The sequence below is a fragment of the Carcharodon carcharias genome, chromosome 17 (genome assembly GCF_017639515.1).
Source record: "Carcharodon carcharias isolate sCarCar2 chromosome 17, sCarCar2.pri, whole genome shotgun sequence".
In the NCBI taxonomy this organism is placed as follows: Eukaryota; Metazoa; Chordata; class Chondrichthyes; order Lamniformes; family Lamnidae; genus Carcharodon; species Carcharodon carcharias.
Window position 1 is genome coordinate 8,048,834 of NC_054483.1, and position 20,349 is coordinate 8,069,182.

At 46.6% G+C, this 20,349-nt stretch overlaps 1 protein-coding gene across 3 annotated transcripts in view; it reads right to left on the bottom strand.

The window, feature by feature from the left end:
• The window catches only part of dmtn (dematin actin binding protein), a 240,216-nt gene that overhangs the window by 20,589 nt on the left and 199,278 nt on the right, over positions 1-20,349 (bottom strand). For 2 of the 3 annotated variants that reach the window (XM_041209706.1, XM_041209703.1), the window contains exons 4-10: positions 16,482-16,565; positions 14,679-14,834; positions 12,757-12,834; positions 12,142-12,186; positions 11,035-11,161; positions 4,382-4,429; positions 2,074-2,223 (exon numbers count right to left, since the gene is read on the bottom strand). In XM_041209706.1, coding sequence (XP_041065640.1) covers positions 2,074-2,223; positions 4,382-4,429; positions 11,035-11,161; positions 12,142-12,186; positions 12,757-12,834; positions 14,679-14,834; positions 16,482-16,565 — 688 coding nt within the window. The remainder of the gene's footprint in view (positions 1-2,073; positions 2,224-4,381; positions 4,430-11,034; positions 11,162-12,141; positions 12,187-12,756; positions 12,835-14,678; positions 14,835-16,481; positions 16,566-20,349) is intronic. The other variant, XM_041209705.1, reaches the window with a different exon arrangement.

The following is a 20,349-nucleotide window of genomic DNA, read 5'->3' on the forward strand; positions in this document are numbered from 1 at the left end:
AATATGTATAAAGGAGAGACGGCTGTGTGTAAGGGCAGACATTCTAAGATCTAAAACAAGTGTGAAAAGCCTCCAGTATCTAAGCCTCAAGCTGCTGCCTACAAAGAACTGAAGTTAAAAAAACTCACTTTGAATTGGGTTGTTCAGAGGGTCATATTTCTTTGCCTGGGTCTGTTAAAATCTATGTGTCTTACTGTTGCCTTAACTGGGAGTTAGATTAACTAGGGGATTTAGAAGTTATCATAGTAGTAATTTGTAGATCTATGTGTGTGCTTAAGATAATTTCTTCTGTTAATAAAGTTTTAATTTAGTTTCGTAAGAAACCTATAAGACTCAGTGGTCTTAAATCTCAAAATTTATACAAATTGCAAAACAGTTGTGACAGTTGTTTCAAGTTTCTCTTTGGGATTTGAACTGCTCAGCATTTACCATCGGCTGTGCCATAACAGGAATGTCATTAAATCAACATTAACTCAAAACTCAGAGATAAAAACAAAAAAACTGCGGATGCTGGAAATCCAAAACAAAAGCAAAAACAGAATTACCTGGAAAAACTCAGCAGGTCTGGCAGCATCGGCGGAGAAGAAAAGAGTTGACGTTTCGAGTCCTCATGACCCTTCGTTTTTCCAGGTAATTCTGTTTTTGTTTTTGTTAACCCAAAACTCAGCTGGTTAGGAGATTTCAGGACAGTGTTTATCTGTTGGTGGAGTCTGCAGATGAATCAAGCATCACACAGTGCAAACTCCTGCAGAAATCAGATAATTATCCTAGCTTCAGTGATGGGCAGTATGGAAAACCTACCATGACCATGCCCCTTCAAACATCAGGGCCCGAGAATTCAGGTTCAGACAGGGTGTGACCTCCCCTTGCTGAGCATGCATTCCCAATCCCAATTTACCGAGTCAGCATGGTTAGAAAGGAGCACATGTGGGGAACTCTGAGGGACAGCATGATCATACTTGACGATAAAGTTACCAGCCTTTCCTGCCTCAACCCATATGTGAAGAATGGCTGTTTTTGGTGAAGTATTGAAGGCTCATGTTGTGTGTGGAAATCACAGAATTGTTATGAATTAGAAGGAGGCCATTCAGCCCATCATGTCTGCACCGGTTCTCTGAGCATTTTAACTTAGTGCCAATCTCCTGCCTTTTCCCCGTAACCCTGCCTGTTGTTTCTATTTAGATAATCATCCAACGCCCTCTTGAATGCCTCAATTGAACCTGCCTCCACCACACTTCCAGGCAGTGCATTCCATACCCTAACTACTCGCTGTGTGAAAAAGTTTTATTTCACCTCTCATTTGCTTCTTTTGGAAAACACTTTAAAACTGTGCCCTCTGATTCTCGATCAGGAACAGTTTCTCCCTATCTACTCTGTCCAGACCCCTCATGATTTTGAAAACTTCTATCAGGTCTCCTCTTAGCCTTCTGCTCTCCAAGGAAAACTGTTCCAACTTCTCCAATCTTTTCTCAGAACTGAAGTGTCTCAACCCTGGAACCATTCTTGTAAACCTCTTCTGCACTCGCTCCAATGTGTTCACATCCTTCCTATAATGTGGTGCCCAGAACTGGACACAATACTCCAGCTAAGGTCTCACCAGTGTCTTATAAGTTCATCATAACCTCCCTGCTCTTGTACTCTATGCCTCTATTAATGAAGCCTAGAGTACTGTATGCTTTAGTAACAACACTCTCTACATGTCCTGCCACCTTTAATGACATATATACATATACACCCAGGTCTCTCTGCTCCTGCATACCCTTTAGAAATGCACACCTACAAAATTCAGCACCTTGAGGCAAGTCGTGGAGTGAAGCAGAAAGGGGACAAGGCTGTGGATGTGTTGGAGCTAGGTGTACCACAGTGAGGAGAAGAGATAACATGGATCCAACGCATCAACACTGGTGCCCGACAGTATCCCTGGAAACACAGAGGGCTCTGATGGCCTTCCTGTCAGGAGGAGGAACATGTGGAATGTTCATTCTCTTCCCACCAATAGCGACGAAGCTATAGCAACAATAAAAGTGCAAAAGGATTAGGTGTAACTGAGTGTGCCCACAGATTCTGTCTTACCCATGACAGCAAGTGAGGGAGGACAAGGCCAATATTCTGTCTCTATCTTAGCCGGAAGATTGGGGTCCGGAGGCTGAGCGGCTGGGAACTTGGACGATTCAATGATGAGATCCTCGATATATTTACTCTGTGGAATCACAGTCGATGGTTCTGGAACAAGAAGGTAAAACAGGTCACGGACTGAGAGCTTCTGAGCTGATAGAACAAGCTGTTTGCAGTGAGGCTGTGAGAAGCTCAAGGAAAGGATCAATGAAGATGAGGTGGGGACAGGTGAAAGCATGGGAATGAAGATGAGAGAAAGAAAGCTAATGATAGTAGGATGAGCGGGTGAGTTGTGTATAGATGTTACAGGTATATACACGGCCATAGGAACAAAAGATGACAAAACAGATAGTAAGTGCTGGGAAAAGGAAGTTTGAAAAGAAACCTGTGAGGGATATCAAAATAAACACAAAAAGCTTTCACAATTATATTAGAAAAAAGATGGCAGGCAGGAGTAATGTGGGCCCCTGGAAGATGGACACCAGTGATATTGTCAATGAAAATAAGGAAAGGACAGACATGTTGAATAATTACTTTGCATCAGTATTTACAGTCGAGGAAGAGAATAGCACACCCCAAGAAAACTAATATTGAATCAGGGATAGGGACTCACCATAATTAACGTGAATAAATTAACAGGCATGAAGAAAATAATGGCACTAAAGAGCCACAAGTCCTCAGAACCAGATGGTTCCCAACCAAACATTTTAAAGGAAGTAGGTGAGAATATTACAGATGCCCTCACTATAATGTTTCAAATTCCTCTCGATTTGGCAAGTGTTCCTTTAGATGCACCTGTCACTCCGCTGTTTAAGGAAGGTGAGAGAGGGAAATCTGGGAATTATAGATCAGTTAGCCTAATGTCTGTGTCATGAAGTTACTAGAATCCATAATTATGGATGGAGAGACTGAACACCTTGGAAATTTTCAACTGATCAGACAGAGCCAGCGTGGATTTGTAAAGGGGAGGCCATTCCTGAAGAATCTGATTGAATTTTTTTGAAGAGGTGATTTATGTGGTGGACAGGGAAATGTCTGTGAATATCTGTGGACTTCTAAAAGGCATTTGATAAAATCCGTCTGAAGAGGCAGTTAGCTAACATTGACACTCAAGGAATTGAAGGAAAATATTGACCTGGTTAGGAAATTGGCTGAGTGGCAGGAGACAGAGATTAGAGATAGTAGGCAGCTTCTCTCATTGACAGGACACAATCCATAGACATAAGAAATAGGGGCAAGAGGAGGCCATTCTGCCCTTTTAGCCTGCTCCATCATTCAATATGATCATAGCTGATCTTGTACATCAATTCCGCTTTCCCACCCATTACCTATATCCCTTGATTCTCTGAGTCCAAAAACCTATTGATCTCAGCCTTGAATATAATCAATAACTATGCATCCAGTGATGTCTGGGTGAGAGAAGTTTCGCAACCCTCGGAATGGAACAATATTTTCTCCTCAATCGGAATTAGTCAACCTTTTAACCTGAGACTACACCCTCTAGTTCTAGACTCTCTAGCCAGGGGAAACATTCTCACTCCTGACAGAACAACCCTTTCCTCCCAGGAATCAGCCTAGTGAACTTTCGTTGCGCCCGCTCCACAGAAAGAATATCCTTCCTTAGATATGGAAACTGAAACTGTGCACATTACTCCTTGTGTGGTCTCAACGATGCAGCATTGTGGCAAGACTTCCTTACTCCAACCCCCTTGCAATAAATTGCAATTGGCATTTACCTTCCTAATTGCTTGCTGTACGTGCATGTTAACTTTCTGCATTCCTTGTAAAAGGGTTCCCAAATCCTTCTAAATGCCAAATCTAATAGTCTCTTACCATTTCAAAAATAGTGTTTTCCAATTCTCCCACTAAAGTGAATAACTTCACATTTCCCCATGAATTGAACTTATCTATATCTGTCACTTTGAAGACTCTTTGTATCCTCCTCACAGCTTACTTCCCCTCCTAGCTTTGTATTGTCAGAAAACTTGCATAAGTTACACTCCTCAAATCATGTTATGTTCTGATTTCTCAGTGGTACTCACAGCTATGACTTATTGTGCTTTTTGTAATTCTAAGGGGAGTAACAACTGGCATTTATAAGGTCAGAGGTATTGAAGCCACACATGCTGTGTTGGTGGGACAGCATTGCCATGTTGCAGATTCATGGTGTTGAGTGTCTCCTCAGATAGGGGATTGGCACAGAGCCATAACACACAGGGCAAATAAGAGATTACTCTGAGATAGAAAGAAACAAAACAGAGTTTACCATTCTGCTTGTAGATGGGACGTTTCCTGTACATATTGGTGCCGATATCTAGAAATAAAATGAAATAATAATGTTGGAATGATCAAATTTGTTAAAGTACCTGCTCACAATGCCTATCAATGATTACTATCATGCATTATCTGCTGAAGCTACAGGGGCCCATGAGGAAGGTCTCAGGAAATATTTCAGCATTCTTGCACTAACTTGCTTTCTGTGCGACTTCAGTATAGCTACAAAGCAGTTGTATGAAGCACCATTTCCAACAAATCCTTCCCATATTGGCTGACTCCCGGAGAACAACACAATGGTGATTATGCAACTTTAAATGTTTTAAGCATCAAGGTGACATCTAGAGTGACAGTAGTTTCAATTTAGCAGCTATCAATTGTGGCTCAGTGGGTAGCACTTATGCCTCTGAGTTTGAAGGCTGTGGGTTCAAATCCCACTCCAGGGCTTGAGCACATAACCCAGGCTGACAATCCCAGTGTAGCACTGAGTGTGTCTTACACTGTCAGAGGTGTTGTCTTTCAGATGAGATGTTGCTTTCTCAGGTGAATGTAGATGATCCTATGACACTATTTAAAGAAGTGCAGGGTTGCTACCCCCAGTGTTCTAGCCAATACTTATCCCCAATCAACATCACCAAAAGAGATCGTCTGCTCACTATCACAGTGCTGGCTGTGGGAGCTTGCTGTGCATAAATTGGCTGCTGTGTTTCCTACAGTGACTACACTTTAAATATACCTCATTGACTGTAAAGTAGCTTTGGGAAGGCCTGAGATTGTGAAAAGTGCTATAGAAATGCAAGTCTTTCCCTCTTTATCACACTTATATGTAGCTTTGTGTTATTCAAGGGGCTGAGCTAGAAATATGAAAGATTTGAGGGGTCTGATGTCTTATTCCACACACTGAGCCTCCCAATGTGCCTCAAGACACGTAAAGCACCAACCCGGAGTTTTGGATTTGTTACTTTTTAACATTCAAAGTAAGAGGGCGTGTTAGTTGTGGGTCAGATATCAATTAAGAAATCTTATGGGTTCACCTGAAAAGACAGACCAGAGAGAAAGAGAAGAGAGAGAGAGGGACAGGGGTAGAGACAGAGATAGACAGACAGAGGAAGAAGCAAACAGAGGGATAAATACACAGAGGGAGTGACAGGGAGCGAGGCAGAGATCGACAAACAAAGAGACAGACGGAGAGAGGGAGACACAGAGAGGGAAGTACAAAGAGAGAGGGAGATTCAGAGAGAGGGAGATATAGAGAGAGAGGGAGATACAGAGACAGAGAGAGACATTGATAGAGGGAGATTCAGACAGAGAGAGACAGAGAGAGAAAGAGTCAGAGGTTGATTCAGATACAGAGAGAGACGGAGAGAGGGAGATTCAGAGACAGAAGGAGATCAGAGATACGGAGAGAGGCAGAGACAGAGGGAAAAAGAGGCAGAGTTAGATTCTGAAACAGAGAGAGGAGATTCAGAGACAGAGGGAGATTCAGAGACAGAGACAGAGGGAGATTCAGAGATAGAAGGAGATTCAGAGAGACAGAGACAGAGAGAGAGGCAGAGATAACTTCAGAGAGACAGAGACAGAGAGAGACAGAGACAGGGGGAGATTCAGAGATAGAGAGAGATACAGAGAGAGATACAGAGAGAGAGAGGGAGATTCAGAGACACAGAGACAGAGACAGAGGGAGATACAGAGACAGAGGGAGATACAGAGACAGAGAGAGATTCAGAGACAGAGGGAGATTCAGAGATAGAGAGAGATAGAGACAGAAAGAGATACAGAGAGAGAGATGCAGAGAAAGAGAAAGACAGAGAGAGAGGAATACAGAGACAGAGGGAGATTCAGAGATAGACAGAGATACAGAAAGATACAGAGAGAGAGGGAGATTCAGAGACAGAGAGACAGAGACAGAGTCAGAGAGAGGGAGATTCAGAGTCAGAGAGAGGGATATTCAGAGACAGAGTCAGAGACAGAGAGAGGGAGATTCAGAGACAGGCAGAGACAAAGTCAGAGAGAGGGAGATTCAGAGCCAGACAGAGAGAGATTCAGAGAGAGAGGGAGATTCAGAGACAGACAGAGATTCAGAGAGAGAGGAAGATTCAGAGGCAGACAGAGAGAGATTCAGAGAGAGAGGGAGATTCAGAGACAGACAGAGACAGTCAGAGAGAGGGAAATTCAGAGACAGACAGAGACAGTCAGAGAGAGAGGAAGATTCAGAGGCAGACAGAGACAGTCAGAGAGAGGGAAATTCAGAGACAGACAGAGAGATTCAGAGACAGAGAGACAGAGACAATCAGAGACATGCAGGGAAAGAGGAAGATTCTAAGGCAGAAGGAGATTCAGAGGCAGAGAGAAAGAGAGAGATACAGAGAGAGAGAGATACAGAGGCAGAGAGAGAGACAGAGAGAGAGATACAGAGGCAGAGAGAGAGACAGAGAGAGAGAGAGACAGAGAGAGAGAGAGAGACAGAGAGAGAGAGAGAGACAGAGAGAGAGAGACAATGAGAGAGAGACAATGAGAGAGAGACAATGAGAGAGACAGAGGCAGAGAGAGAGACAGAGAGAAAGAGATACAGAGAGAGAGATACAGAGAGAGAGAGGCAGAGAGAGACAGAGGCAGAGAGAGACAGAGGCAGAGAGAGACAGAGGCAGAGAGAGAGACAGAGAGAGAGAGATACAGAGGCAGAGAGAGAGATACAGGAGAGACAGGCAGAGAGACACAGAGGCAGAGAGAGAGAGAGACAGAGGCTGAGAGAGACAGAGAGATACAGAGAGAGAGACAGAGGCAGAGAGAGGTACAGAGACAGAGCAAGACAGACAAATTGAGATACAGAGAGAGATAAAGGCAGAGAGAGACAGAGACAGAGAGAGATACAGAGAGAGACAGAAGCAGAGAGAGAGAGAGAGAGAGACAGAGAGAGAGAGAGACAATGAGAGAGAGGCAGAGAGAGACAGAGGCAGAGAGAGAGACAGAGAGAGAGAGGGAGGTACAGAGAGATACAGAGACAGAGAGAGACAGAGAGAGACAGAGGCAGAGAGAGACAGAGGCAGAGAGAGACAGAGGCAGAGAGACACAGAGGCAGAGAGAGAGAGAGACAGAGACAGAGGCAGAGATACAGAGAGATACAGAGACAGAGGCAGAGAGAGACAGAGAGATACAGAGAGACACAGAGGCAGAGAGAGAGAGAGAGACAGAGAGAGATACAGAGAGAGACAGAGAGAGATACAGAGAGAGACAGAGGCAGAGAGAGAGAGACAGAGGCAGAGAGATACAGAGGCAGAGAGACACAGAGGCAGAGAGAGATACAGAGACAGAGCAAGACAGAGACAGAGATAAATTGAGATAGAGAGAGAGACAGAGGCAGAGAGAGTCAGAAAGAGAGAGACAGAGACAGAGAGAGACAGAGACAGAGAGAGATAGAGGCAGACAGAGACAGAGACAGAGAGAGATACAGAGAGAGACAGAGGCAGAGAGAGAGAGACAGAGACAGAGGGATACAGAGAGAGATACAGAAAGAGATTGAGGCAGAGAGAGACAGAGAGAGAGAGATACAGAGGTAGAGACAGACAGAGACAGAGAGATACAGAGAGACAGACAGAGAGATACAGAGAGAGACAGAGGCAGAGAGACACAGAGGCAGAGAGAGATAGAGGCAGAGATACAGAGAGATACAGAGACAGAGAGAGACAGAGGCAGAGAGAGACAGAGGCAGAGAGAGACAGAGAGATACAGAGAGACACAGAGGCAGAGAGAGAGATACAGAGAGAGACAGAGAGAGATACAGAGAGAGACAGAGGCAGAGAGACACAGAGGCAGAGAGAGAGAGACAGAGACAGAGGCAGAGAGAGACAGAGAGATACAGAGAGAGACAGAGGCAGAGAGACACAGAGGCAGAGAGAGATACAGAGACAGAGCAAGACAGAGACAGAGATAAATTGAGATACAGAGAGAGACAGAGGCAGAGAGAGACAGAGACAGAGAGAGACAGAGAGAGATAGAGGCAGAGAGAGACAGAGACAGAGAGAGACAGAGAGAGACAGAGACAGAGAGAGACAGAGACAGAGAGAGATACAGAAAGAGATTGAGGCAGAGAGAGACAGAGAGAGAGATACAGAGGTAGAGACAGAGACAGAGAGAGATACAGAGAGAGACATAGACAGAGAGATACAGAGAGAGTCAGAGGCAGAGAGAGACAGAGAGAGAGATACAGAGAGAGACAGACAGAGAGAGAGAGAGACAGAGACAGAGGGAGACAGAGAGAGATACAGAAAGAGATTGAGGCAGAGAGAGACAGAGACAGAGATACAGAGGCAGAGACAGACAGAGGCAGAGAGAGTCAGAGATACAGAGAGAGAGACGGAGGCAGAGAGAGACAGAGTGAGAGAGATAAAGAGACAGAGGCAGAGAGAGACAGAGGCAGAGACAAATTGAGATACAGAGAGAGACAGAGGCAGAGAGAGACAGAGACAGACAGAGACAGAGAGAGATAAAGGCAGAGAGAGACAGAGACAGAGAGAGATACTGAGAGAGACAGAGGCAGAGAGAGAGAGAGACAGGGAGAGAGAGAGACAATGAGGCAGAGAGAGACAGAGGCAGAGAAAGAGAGAGAGAGAGACAGAGGCAGAGAGGCACACAGAGGCAGAGAGAGAGAGACAGAGATACAGAGAGAGATAGAGACAGAGACAGAGAGAGATACAGAGAGAGACAGAGGCAGAGAGAGATAGAGAGACAGAGACAGAGGGAGACAGAGACAGAGAGAGATACAGAAAGAGATTGAGGCAGAGAGAGACAGAGACAGAGATACAGAGGTAGAGACAGACAGAGACAGAGAGAGATACAGAGAGACAGAGATACAGAGAGAGACAGAGGCAGAGAGAGACAGAGAGAGAGAGAGACAGAGACAGAGGGAGACAGAGAGAGATACAGAAAGAGATTGAGGCAGAGAGAGACAGAGACACAGAGGCCGAGACAGACAGAGGCAGAGAGAGTCAGAGATACAGAGAGAGACAGAGTGAGAGAGATACAGAGACAGAGGCAGAGAGAGACAGAGGCAGAGACAAATTGAGATACAGAGAGAGACAGAGGCAGAGAGAGACAGAGACAGAGAGAGATACTGAGAGAGACAGAGGCAGAGAGAGAGAGAGACAGGGAGAGAGAGAGACAATGAGGCAGAGAGAGACAGAGGCAGAGAAAGAGAGAGAGAGACAGAGGCAGAGAGACACAGAGGCAGAGAAAGACACAGAGACAGAGAGAAACAGAGACAGAGACTAATTGAGATACAGAGGGAGACAGAGGCAGAGAGAGACAGAAAGAGAGAGACAGAGATAGAGACAGAGAGAGACAGAGACAGAGATACAGAGAGAGACAGAGGCAGAGAGATACAGAGAGAGAGAGACAGAGACAGAGGGAGACAGAGAGAGATACAGAAAGAGATTGAGGCAGAGAGAGACAGAGACAGAGATACAGAGGTAGAGACAGACGGAGACAGAGATACAGAGAGAGACAGAGACAGAGAGATACAGAGAGAGACAGAGGCAGAGACAGACAGAGGCAGAGAGAGCCAGAGGCAGAGACAGACAGAGATACAGAGAGAGACAGAGTGAGAGAGAGACAGAGTGAGAGAGAGATACAGAGATAGAGATACAGAGACAGAAGCAGAGAGAGACAGAGGCAGAGAGAGACAGCGAGAGATACAGAGAGAGACAGAGGCAGAGAGACAGAGAGAGATACAGAGAGAGACAGAGGCAGAGAGACAGAGAGAGAGAGATAAAGAGAGAGACAGAGGCAGAGAGAGACAGAGATATACAGAGAGAGACAGAGGCAGAGACGGACAGAGGCAGAGAGAGCCAGAGGCACAGAGAGACAAAGAGAGAGAGAGATACAGAGAGAGACAGTGAAAGAGAGAGAGATACAGAGAGAGACAGAGGCAGAGAGAGACAGAGGCAGAGAGAGAGAGAGATAAAGAGAGAGACAGAGGCAGAGAGAGACAGAGATATACAGAGAGAGACAGAGGCAGAGACGGACAGAGGCAGAGAGAGCCAGAGGCACAGAGAGACAAAGAGAGAGAGAGATACAGAGAGAGACAGTGAAAGAGAGAGAGATACAGAGAGAGACAGAGGCAGAGAGAGACAGAGGCAGAGAGAGAGAGAGATAAAGAGAGAGACAGAGGCAGAGAGAGACAGAGACAGAGAGATACAGAGACAGAGGCAGAGAGAGACAGACAGAGAGAGATACAGAGAGAGACAGACAGAGATACAGAGAGAGAGACAGAGGCAGACAGAGACAGAGAGATACAGAGAGAGACAGAGGCAGAGAGAGACAGACAGAGAGAGAGACAGAGAGAGAGGCAGAGAGAGACAGAGACTGAGAGAGATACAGAGAGAGAGATACAGAGGGAGAGGGAGATACAGAGACAGAGAGAGATTCAGAGGCATAGAGACATAGAGTGAGAGAGATATATAGTTTAGATGGCATTTAAAATTACACCCTTGCTCTTTAGAATATTCTATTTGCGAATAAAATCCTTTTTGATCTGTAAATGTCTATGATCTGATATTTGAACCACCTGTTTGATACAGGGCTAAAGCTGACAGTGTGTGTTCAATGTGAGTACTGAAGGAATATTCTAGGAAAATTCCGTGCCCTTACCCGGCCTGTGGAAGTGGTGCGGGAGGCTCCCAGTAGATGGGTAGCTACGGCGACCGCAGGCCGATCCCACGGAGGATCCCGGAGATTTCTCGTCTGCCCATTCCCGGCTCTCTTTATAGATCACATACTGAGAAGAGAAGGAGTTTCAGGGTTAGTGTGCGCAGCTGCACTTTGGGTGTTTACTGACCACCTTCTAATGGGGAAACAGGGCCGGGAGAACTGCCCGGAATTCTCCTTCACTGGGCACATGGATAGCCACTGCACTGCTGGACCAAGCGGGAGAAACTTCAGGAACATTCCTGTGTGGCAGCCCAGCAGAGATAGGCTGAGGATTCTCTAACCAGGAATTCCAGCATCACATCTGGATCCATGGGCAGGAGCCCGATACTGGGCACATAAAGCAGCCTTGACCACCACCCCCCTCCCCCCACTCCCAGTTTGACAGAGGTGGGGGATTAACCTGCTCCTAGGCAACCCTAACATTTAACTGGAGGAAATGCTCGCTCATCCAGCACTGGACAAGCAGTGGGACGTATCAGAGACAGTCGAGGGCTTGAGGGAGGTGGTGGTGAGGTGGAGCTGGGTGTTCTCGGTGGAGCTGTGAAAGTTGCCCCTGTGTTTTGGATGGTATCGCCAAGGGACAGTGTGTAAACGAGGAACAGGCGGGACCCAAGGATCGATCCTTAGGGGAGCGCCCGAGGTAAGGGAATGGGAGCAGGAAGACATTGCAGGCGATTCTCTGGACACCATCGTACAGATGAGAACGGAAGCAAGTAAGAGGAGTCCAACCACAGTGGGGAGGTGTTGGAGGAGGATGGTGTGGTCAACTGTGTCAAACACTGCCAGGGGGACAAGGACGGATCGTTTACCACAGTCACAGTCATTTGTGACTTTGCTGGGAGTCGATTCAGCTCTGTGGCTGGAAACCCGATTGGCAGGATTCAAGCATAGGTTTCCGGGAAAGATGGCCTTGGATTTGCAGGGGCTATCTTTACATTCCGGGGTATTCCTGAAATTTTGAACAGTTTTGGCAGATGAGGAGAGCAGGACCCAATGGTGTTTTATACCATTCTATCAGAATCAACCATTTTCTACTTGCCACCTTACCTCAGGATAGGTGAGAGGAGACATTGGGCGTGGTGACTGTGAGCGCTGTAGAAGGAAGGGACATTGATTGACATATTGTCTTAATAACAGAGACACACTTAAATACAATTCCCACAAAACCACACCCCCAAATCCGCAGTTCACTGCTGAGCTCTGATTGAAGATAATGCTTAATGTTCACAAAGGAGCTGCTACATTGGACAATCGTTCGTACAATGTGTAACAAAAAAATAGACCCAGGTAGATTTATTTACTGAGGATCCAACACTGGTCTCAGGCTATCCTTCAATGGGTTAGTACATGACCCGGTAGCACATTCTTCCTGAATGTATTCACCATGTCACAATTTCTGTATGCAAAAGAGGAGTTGTTTGTGCGAAAGTTCTGTACATTATTCTAGCAGATGAATTATATGGCTGCATTAAATCAGTCACTGGAGAAAACTCACACAAAATACATTTGGGGTTTTACAGTATTATCAACAATGGAATCTGCAGTGACCCGTACAGTACTCCCCATTATTGTGCAAATCACTTTAACTTCACAATAAGAAACAAATTCACCACATTTCTCTCCATCTGCAGTTTCTGTGTCTGTTCTGAAGCACTGACTCACCAAAGGCAGTCCCAGGAGCACTGTCCATCCTCTGAACCTCTCTCCACAGGAGCCACCCTTTTGTCCAGATGCTGAGTGCTGATAGGAATGCACAATATTCAAAACAAAAACAAAAATACCTGGAAAAACTCAGCAGGTCTGGCAGTATCTGCGGAGAGGAACACAGTTAACATTTCGAGTCGTCATGACTCTTCAACAGAACTAAGGAAAAATAGAAAAGGGGTGGAATATAAGCTGGTTTAAGGGGGAGGGGGGTGTTGGGACAAGAAGAGCTGGATAGAGGGCCAGTGATAGGTGGAGATAACCAAAAGATGTCACAGACAAAAGGACAAAGAGGTGTTGAAGGTGGTGATATTAGCTAAGGAATGTGCTAATTAAGGGTAGAAAGCAGGACAAGCAAGGTACAGATAGACCTAATGGGGATGGGGTGGGGGGAAGGTACAGATAACCCTAAGGTGGGGGGGGGGGGGAGTGGGGGGAAGGAATCGAAAAAGGCTAAAAGGTAGAGATAAAACAATGGATGGAAATACATTTAAAAATGATGGAAATAGGTGGGAAAAGAAAAATCTATATAAATTATTGGAAAAAACAAAAAGGAGGGGGAAAATCGGAAAGGGGGTGGGGGTGGAGGAGAGAGTTCATGATCTAAAATTGTTGAACTCAATATTCAGTCCGGAAGGCTGTAAAGTGCCTAGTCGGAAGATGAGGTGCTGTTCCTCCAGTTTGTGTTGAGCTTCACTGGAACAATGCAGCAGGCCAAGGACGGACATGTGGGCAAGAGAGCAGGGTGGAGTGTTGAAATGGCAAGCGACATAATGCTTGCAGACAGACCGAAGGTGTTCTGCAAAGCGGTCACCCGGTCTGCGTTTGGTCTCTCCAATGTAGAGGAAACCGCATTGGGAGCAACGAATGCAGTAGACTAAGTTGGGGGAAATGCAAGTGAAATGCTGCTTCACTTGAAAGGAGTGTTTGGGCCCTTGGACGGTGAGGTGAGGGGAAGTAAAGGGGCAGGTGTTACACCTTCTGCAGTTGCATGGGAAGGTGCGATGGGAGGGGGTTGAGGTGTAGGGGGTGATGGAGGAGTGGACCTTGGTGTCACGGAGGGAAAAATCCATACGGAATGCTGCCAGGGTGGGTGAAGGGAAGATGTGTTTGGTGGTGGCATCATGCTGGAGTTGGCGGAAATGGCGGAGGATGATCCTTTGAATGCGGAGGCTGGTGGGGTGATAAGTGAGGACAAGGGGGACCCTATCATGTTTCTGGGAGGGAGAGGAAGGTGTGAGGGCGGATGCGCGGGAGGTGGGCCGGTCACAGTTGAGGGCCCTGTCAACCACCGTGGGTGGAAAACCTCGGTTAAGGAAGAAGGAAGACATGTCAGAGGAACTGTTTTTGAAAGTGGCATCATCAGAACAGATGCGACGGAGGCGAAGGAACTGAGAGAATGGGACAATATTCAAACTGTGTCGCTGGACGGAAAGCAGCCTTGCTGGTTCTGCCCCTGGTCCAGGGCAATGCTGAACTGGATCGCCAGTCGGGAGTTAAACTGCAATCACTGGAGAGAAGCAATTGGCAATGTTAAGCTAGCTACGCAATCCAGCAGGAGTGCGAATTGGTGTCGGATCCCGAAAGGGGCCTCACTGGATTGCTCAGCAGGAAGCCACCATGGACTCGATGGGCGGAACGGTCTCTATCTTCGCCATAATTACTGTATGACTCTCTGACCTTCTACAGGGCAATGATAGATAAACAATGTGCAGATGTTGGGAGAGGACAGGATCAGGCAGTGCAAACAGCTGTTGACACTTGACTCTGGCGGTTCACTTGGCGAAAGTACAGCAGAGCCTCCGAGCTCTTTAACGCTCTGTCAGCAGGGCAAGGGAACTAGATAATAAAACTCTGCTCTGCAACCAAGTTAGTCTTACCTCAGCAGATCCCTGTGGCTCTGGTCTTTCTGCACAGAAGTAGCTGTAATGTGGTTCGTAGATCATTAGGTCTGGCCGTTCAATCTCCAGTATTGCCTTGTCTTTAGGGATTGCAGCCAACTCCTTGTAGGGCAGCACCTGGTTATCCATTTTCGCCTGTGGGGCAGAAGGAAGAGTTACAGCAGCTCACTCCGCGCAGTCTGTGTTGTTTAAAGTGGTGTCAAGCTCCTGGATGGAGCTGGCACTGAAATGAATGTGTGTGTGGCCACCATAGCACCTTCTCTCTCTCCAGTTTAACCTGGAGTCAGTATCAGTACAGGTATACCTCCCGAGGCCAGACCCTTATACAGTCAACAGCACGGCAGAGGAGAGGGAGGGGGAGAGGAAAGAGAGGAGGGAGAGGGGAAAGGAGGTAGAGGGCGGGGCGGGTAGAAGAAGGGAGCGGAGGAAGGAAGGGAGTGGGAGGGAGAGTAGGGAGGGGAGTGAATGGGAAGGGAGGGAGGGAAGGAGAGTAGTAGCAGGTGCCTCACAAGGAAAGTCATGGTCTCCCCTGTCCTGGACTGTGTACCATCTGCAACCCCCCCTCCGACCCCCAAACCACCCCCGACCACCGAACCACCCCCCACCCCCCACCGAAGCCTACTCCCTGCAGAGCCTCCCTCAGTGCCATGCATCCAAACCTTAACTCCCACCAATGTCATTTCAGCCGAATGATAGCGCATAAATAAGACCCTGGAATTCAAATTGCCCAGACTCGAAACGCAGGCAGCGTTAAAATGGAACCTACTCAACTCATGCTCAGCGGCTGTGCTTACAGTCCGGGAGCTTGGAACCCTCGAGGGTACCCTATTGGTCTGAGTAGTCAGCCACAGTTTATGTTGCAGTCAGTGGCAACATCACTGGTTTTTGAAACCATTTATCCACAAACGGAAAATACTCAATCCTTTGCTAAATAATCACAAAAAATGCATCTGTTGTAAGGAATGATTTGTCACCCAGTGCTGTATCAGCCTCCTCTTACAAAATCAAGCAAGTAAAACATTTTTACATAACAAAGCAATGATCCCAACATCTGTATAAAGCAAGGTAAGTTCCCAACATCTGTATACAGTGAGGTAATTTCCCAGCATCTGTATACAGTGAGGTAATTTCCAAGCATCTATACTCAGCAAGGTAATTTCCCAACATCTGTACACAGCGAGGTAATTTCCCAACATCTGTACACAGCAAGGTAATTTCCCAACATCGGTATACAGTGAGGTAATTTCCCAGCATCTGTATACAGTGAGGTAATTTCCCAACATCTGTATACAGTGAGGTAATTTCCAGCATCTATACCCAGCAAGGTAATTTCCCAGCATCTGTACACTGCGAGGTAATTTCCCAACATCTGTATACAGTGAGATAATTTCCCAGCATCTATACCCAGCAAGGTAATTTCCCAACATCTGTGCACTGCGAGGTAATTTCCCAACATCTGTATATAGTGAGGTAATTTCCAGCATCTATACCCAGCAAGGTAATTTCCCAACATCTGTATACAGTGAGGTAATTTCCCAGCATCTATACCCAGCAAGATAATTTCCCAACATCTGTATACAAGGTAATTTCCCAACATCTGTACACAGCGAGGTAATTTCCCAACATCTGTATACAGCAAGGCAATGATCCAACATCTGTACACAGTGAGATAATAATCCAACATCTGTACACAGCAAGGTAATTTCCCAACACCTGCATACAGCGAGGTAATGACCACTGCCAGGTAAACTGGCCGGTCACCTGGGAAAGCTCAATACTCACACATATTGTTGAGCCTGGCGATCCAGGGGCACTCATTGGACGGTTGGAGCAGACACTTCCTGGCGAAGTGTGAGTCTGTTGTGACTTAAAGGAGATAGAGGAAGAGTGTTAACTGGATGAATACAAGTTAGATGCAGCTGTTGAGATGAAACTTGTTGAATAGTCTCCACTTTGGTGCATTGCCTGAATTTTATTTTGAAACGAGAGTACCAATAGGAATGGTTATATAATGGTGATCTTATGAGACTAGTAATTGGGAGACTTGGACTGATGACCTTGAAACAGAATTACAGAGAAGTTAGAGTGCAGAAAGTGGCCTTTCAGCCCACCGTGTCTGCACTGGCTCTCCGAATAAGCATTTTACCTAGTGCTATTCTCCTGCCTTCTCCCTATAGCCCTGCACATTGTTCCTTTTCAAATAATGTTTTTTTTGAATGCCTCGTTGAACCTGCCTCCACCACATTCTCAGACTGTCATTCCAGACCCTAAGCACTCGCAGAGCTCAAACCCCACCACAGGAATTTAAATTCAGTTACAAATCTGGAATAAAAAGTGTGTATCGATAATGGTGACCATGTGAGTTCTGCATTGTCATAAAAACCCATCTGGTTCACCAATGTCCTTTAGGGAAGGAAATCTGCCATTCATACCCAATCTGGCCTACAATGTGACTCCAAACCCACAGCAATGCGGGTGACTCTTAATTGCCCTCTGAAATGGCCAAGCAAGCCATGCAGTTGTCAAAAAGGTAGCTCACCATCTTACCTCAAGGGCAGTTAGGGCTGGGCAATAAATGCTGGCCTTGCCAGCAAGGCATGCATCCTGTGAGTTAATTAAAGAAAGACATATTTTCTAGTGATTGAGCAAACTGCAAACTCCTCATATTATTTGTTCTGCCCTGAACTGGTCGCAGCAACAAAAGAAGCTGCAGAATGAAGGTCACTGCAATCCCGGTGGAGAATTCCAAGGCATTGCTTTTAGCAGAGCAATAGTGTTCATCAGACATTCCGAGGTCAGTTAGGGGGCAAGGAACAGGCGATGTGAACGTCGATTTTCTGCTTTTGTCCCACTCACTGGGAGTTCAACCAAGCAATGGAATAGTTTGTGCTGATTGACTGATAAACTGACATTGACAGCGAGAGAGACAAATTGCTGGTCAGAGACATGCAGTGAACCATATATATGGTGATAAATGTCACCAATTGTCAATCAGAGTATCACCACTGACCTGAACTCAAGATTTCCACAATCCAGGGATATTTTATTTGCTAAATTGGCCCGGGTGCCTGAGATTATTAATACTTACAGAGGATTCCTGCAAGTGTGTCATTATTTACAGGGAGTATCTGGAACCCCAGGGAGTGTGTCAGTATTTACAGGGGATCCCAAGAGTGTGTTAGTATTTATAGGGGGTCCCTGGGAGTGTGTCAGTGTTTAAAGGGGTCCCCAGGAATGTGTCAGTACTTACAGGAGGTCACGGGGAGTGTGCCAGTATTTAAAGGGGTTCTCCAGAAATATGTAAGTATTTACAGGTGGTTTCCATGAGTGTGCCAGTATTTACAGGGTATCCCTGGGACTGTATTACATGGGCTCCTCGGGGAGTATGTCAGAATGTACACGGGAACCCGGGGAATGTGTCAGTATTTACAGGGGTACCTGGGAGTGTCCGTATTTACATGGGGTCCCCAGGAGTGTGTCAGCATTTACAGGGGATGGCTAGGAAAATGTCAGTATGTACAGGGGTCCCCAGGAATGTGTCAGTATTTACATGGTGTCTCTGGGAATCTGTCAGCATTTACAGGGGGTCCCCGGGGATGTGTCAGTATTTACAGGGGCCCCCAGGAATGTGTCAGTATTTATATGGTGTCCCTGAGAATGTGTCAGTATTTACAAGGTTCCCTGGGAATGTGTCAGTATTTATATGGTGTCTCTAGGAAGGTGTCAGTATTTACATGGTGTCCCTGGGAATGTGTCAGTATTTTCAGGGGGCCCCCAGGAATGTGTCAGTATTTACATGGTGTCCCTGGGAATGTGTCAGTATTTACAGGGGGTCCCCAGGTATGTGTCAGTATTTACAGGGGTCCCCAGGTATGTGTCAGTATTTACATGGTGTCCCTGGGAATGTGTCAGTATTTAAAGGGGGTCCCCAGGAATGCGTCAATATTTACAGGGCGTCCCCAGGAATGTGTCAGTATTTACAGGGCGTCCCCAGGAATGTGTCAGTATTTACAGGGGGCCCCAATGAATGTGTCAGTATTTATATGGTGTCCCTGGGAATGTGTCAGTATTTACAGGGGTCCCTGGGAATGTGTGAGTATTGACAGGGTGTCCCCAGGTATGTGTCAGTATTGACAGGGCGTCCCCAGGAATGTGTCAGTATTTACAGCGGTCCCTGGGAATGTGTCAGTATTTACAGGGCGTCCCCAGGAATGTGTCAGTATTTACAGGGCGTCCCCAGGAATGTGTCAGTGTTTACAGGGCGTCCCCAGGAATGAGTCAGTATTTGCAGGGCGTCCCCAGGAATGTGTCAGTATTTCCAGGGGGCCCCCAGGAATGTGTCAGTATTTACAGGGGGTCCCCAGGAATGTGTCAGTATTTACATGGTGTCCCTGGGAATGTGTCAGTATTTATAGGGTTCCCTGGGAATGTGTCAGTATTTATATGGTGTCTCTGGGAAGGTGTCAGTATTTACATGGTGTCCCTGGGAATGTGTCAGTATTTACAGGGCGTCCTCAGGAATGTGTCAGTATTTACAGGGCGTCCCCAGGAATGTGTCAGTATTTACATGGTGTCACTGGGAATCTGTCAGCATTTACAGGGGGTCCCCAGGGATGCGTCAGTATTTACAGGGGCCCCCAGGAATGTGTCAGTATTTACATGGTGTCCCTGGGAATGTGTCAGTATTTACAGGGTTCCCTGGGAATGTGTCAGTATTTATATGGTGTCTCTGGGAAGGTGTCAGTATTTACATGGTGTCCCTGGGAATGTGTCAGTATTTACAGGGGGTCCCCAGGAATGTGTCAGTATTTACAGGGCATCCCCAGGAATGTGTCAGTAATAACAGGGGTCCCTGGGAATGTGTCTGTATTTAAAGGGCATCCCCAGGAACGTGTCAGTATTTACTGGGTGTCCCTGGGAATGTGTCAGTATTTACAGGGGGTCCCCAGGTATGTGTCAGTATTTACAGGGGTCCCTGGGAATGTGTCAGTATTTACAGGGGGTCCCCGGTTATGTGTCAGTATTTACAGGGGTCCCTGGGAATGTGTCAGTATTTCCAGGGCGTCCCCAGGAATGTGTCAGTACTTACAGGGGTCCCTGGGAATGTGTCAGTATTTACAGGGCGTCCCCAGGAATGTGTCAGTATTTACAGGGGTCCCTGGGAATGTGTCAGTATTTAGAGGGCATCCCCAGGAATGTGTCAGTATTTACAGGGGTCCCTGGGAATGTGTCAGTATTTACAAGGGGTCCCCAGTTATGTGTCAGTATTTACAGGGGTCCCTGGGAATGTGTCAGTATTTACAGGGTGTCCCCAGGAATGTGTCAGTATTCACAGGGCGTCCCCAGGAATGTGTCATTATTTACAGCGGTCTTTGGGAATGTGGCTGTAATTACAGGGCGTCCCCAGGAATGTGTCAATATTTACAGGGCGTCCCCAGGAATGTGTCAGTATTTAGTGGGTGTCCCCAGGAATGTGTCAGTATTTACAGTGGCGTCCCCAGGAATGTGTCAGTATTTACAGCGCATCCCCAGGAATTTGTCATTATCTCCAGGGGGCCCCCTGGAATGTGCCAGTATTTACAGGGGGTCCCCAGGAATGTGTCAGTATTTACAGGGTATCCCCAGGAATGTGTCAGTATTTACATGGTGT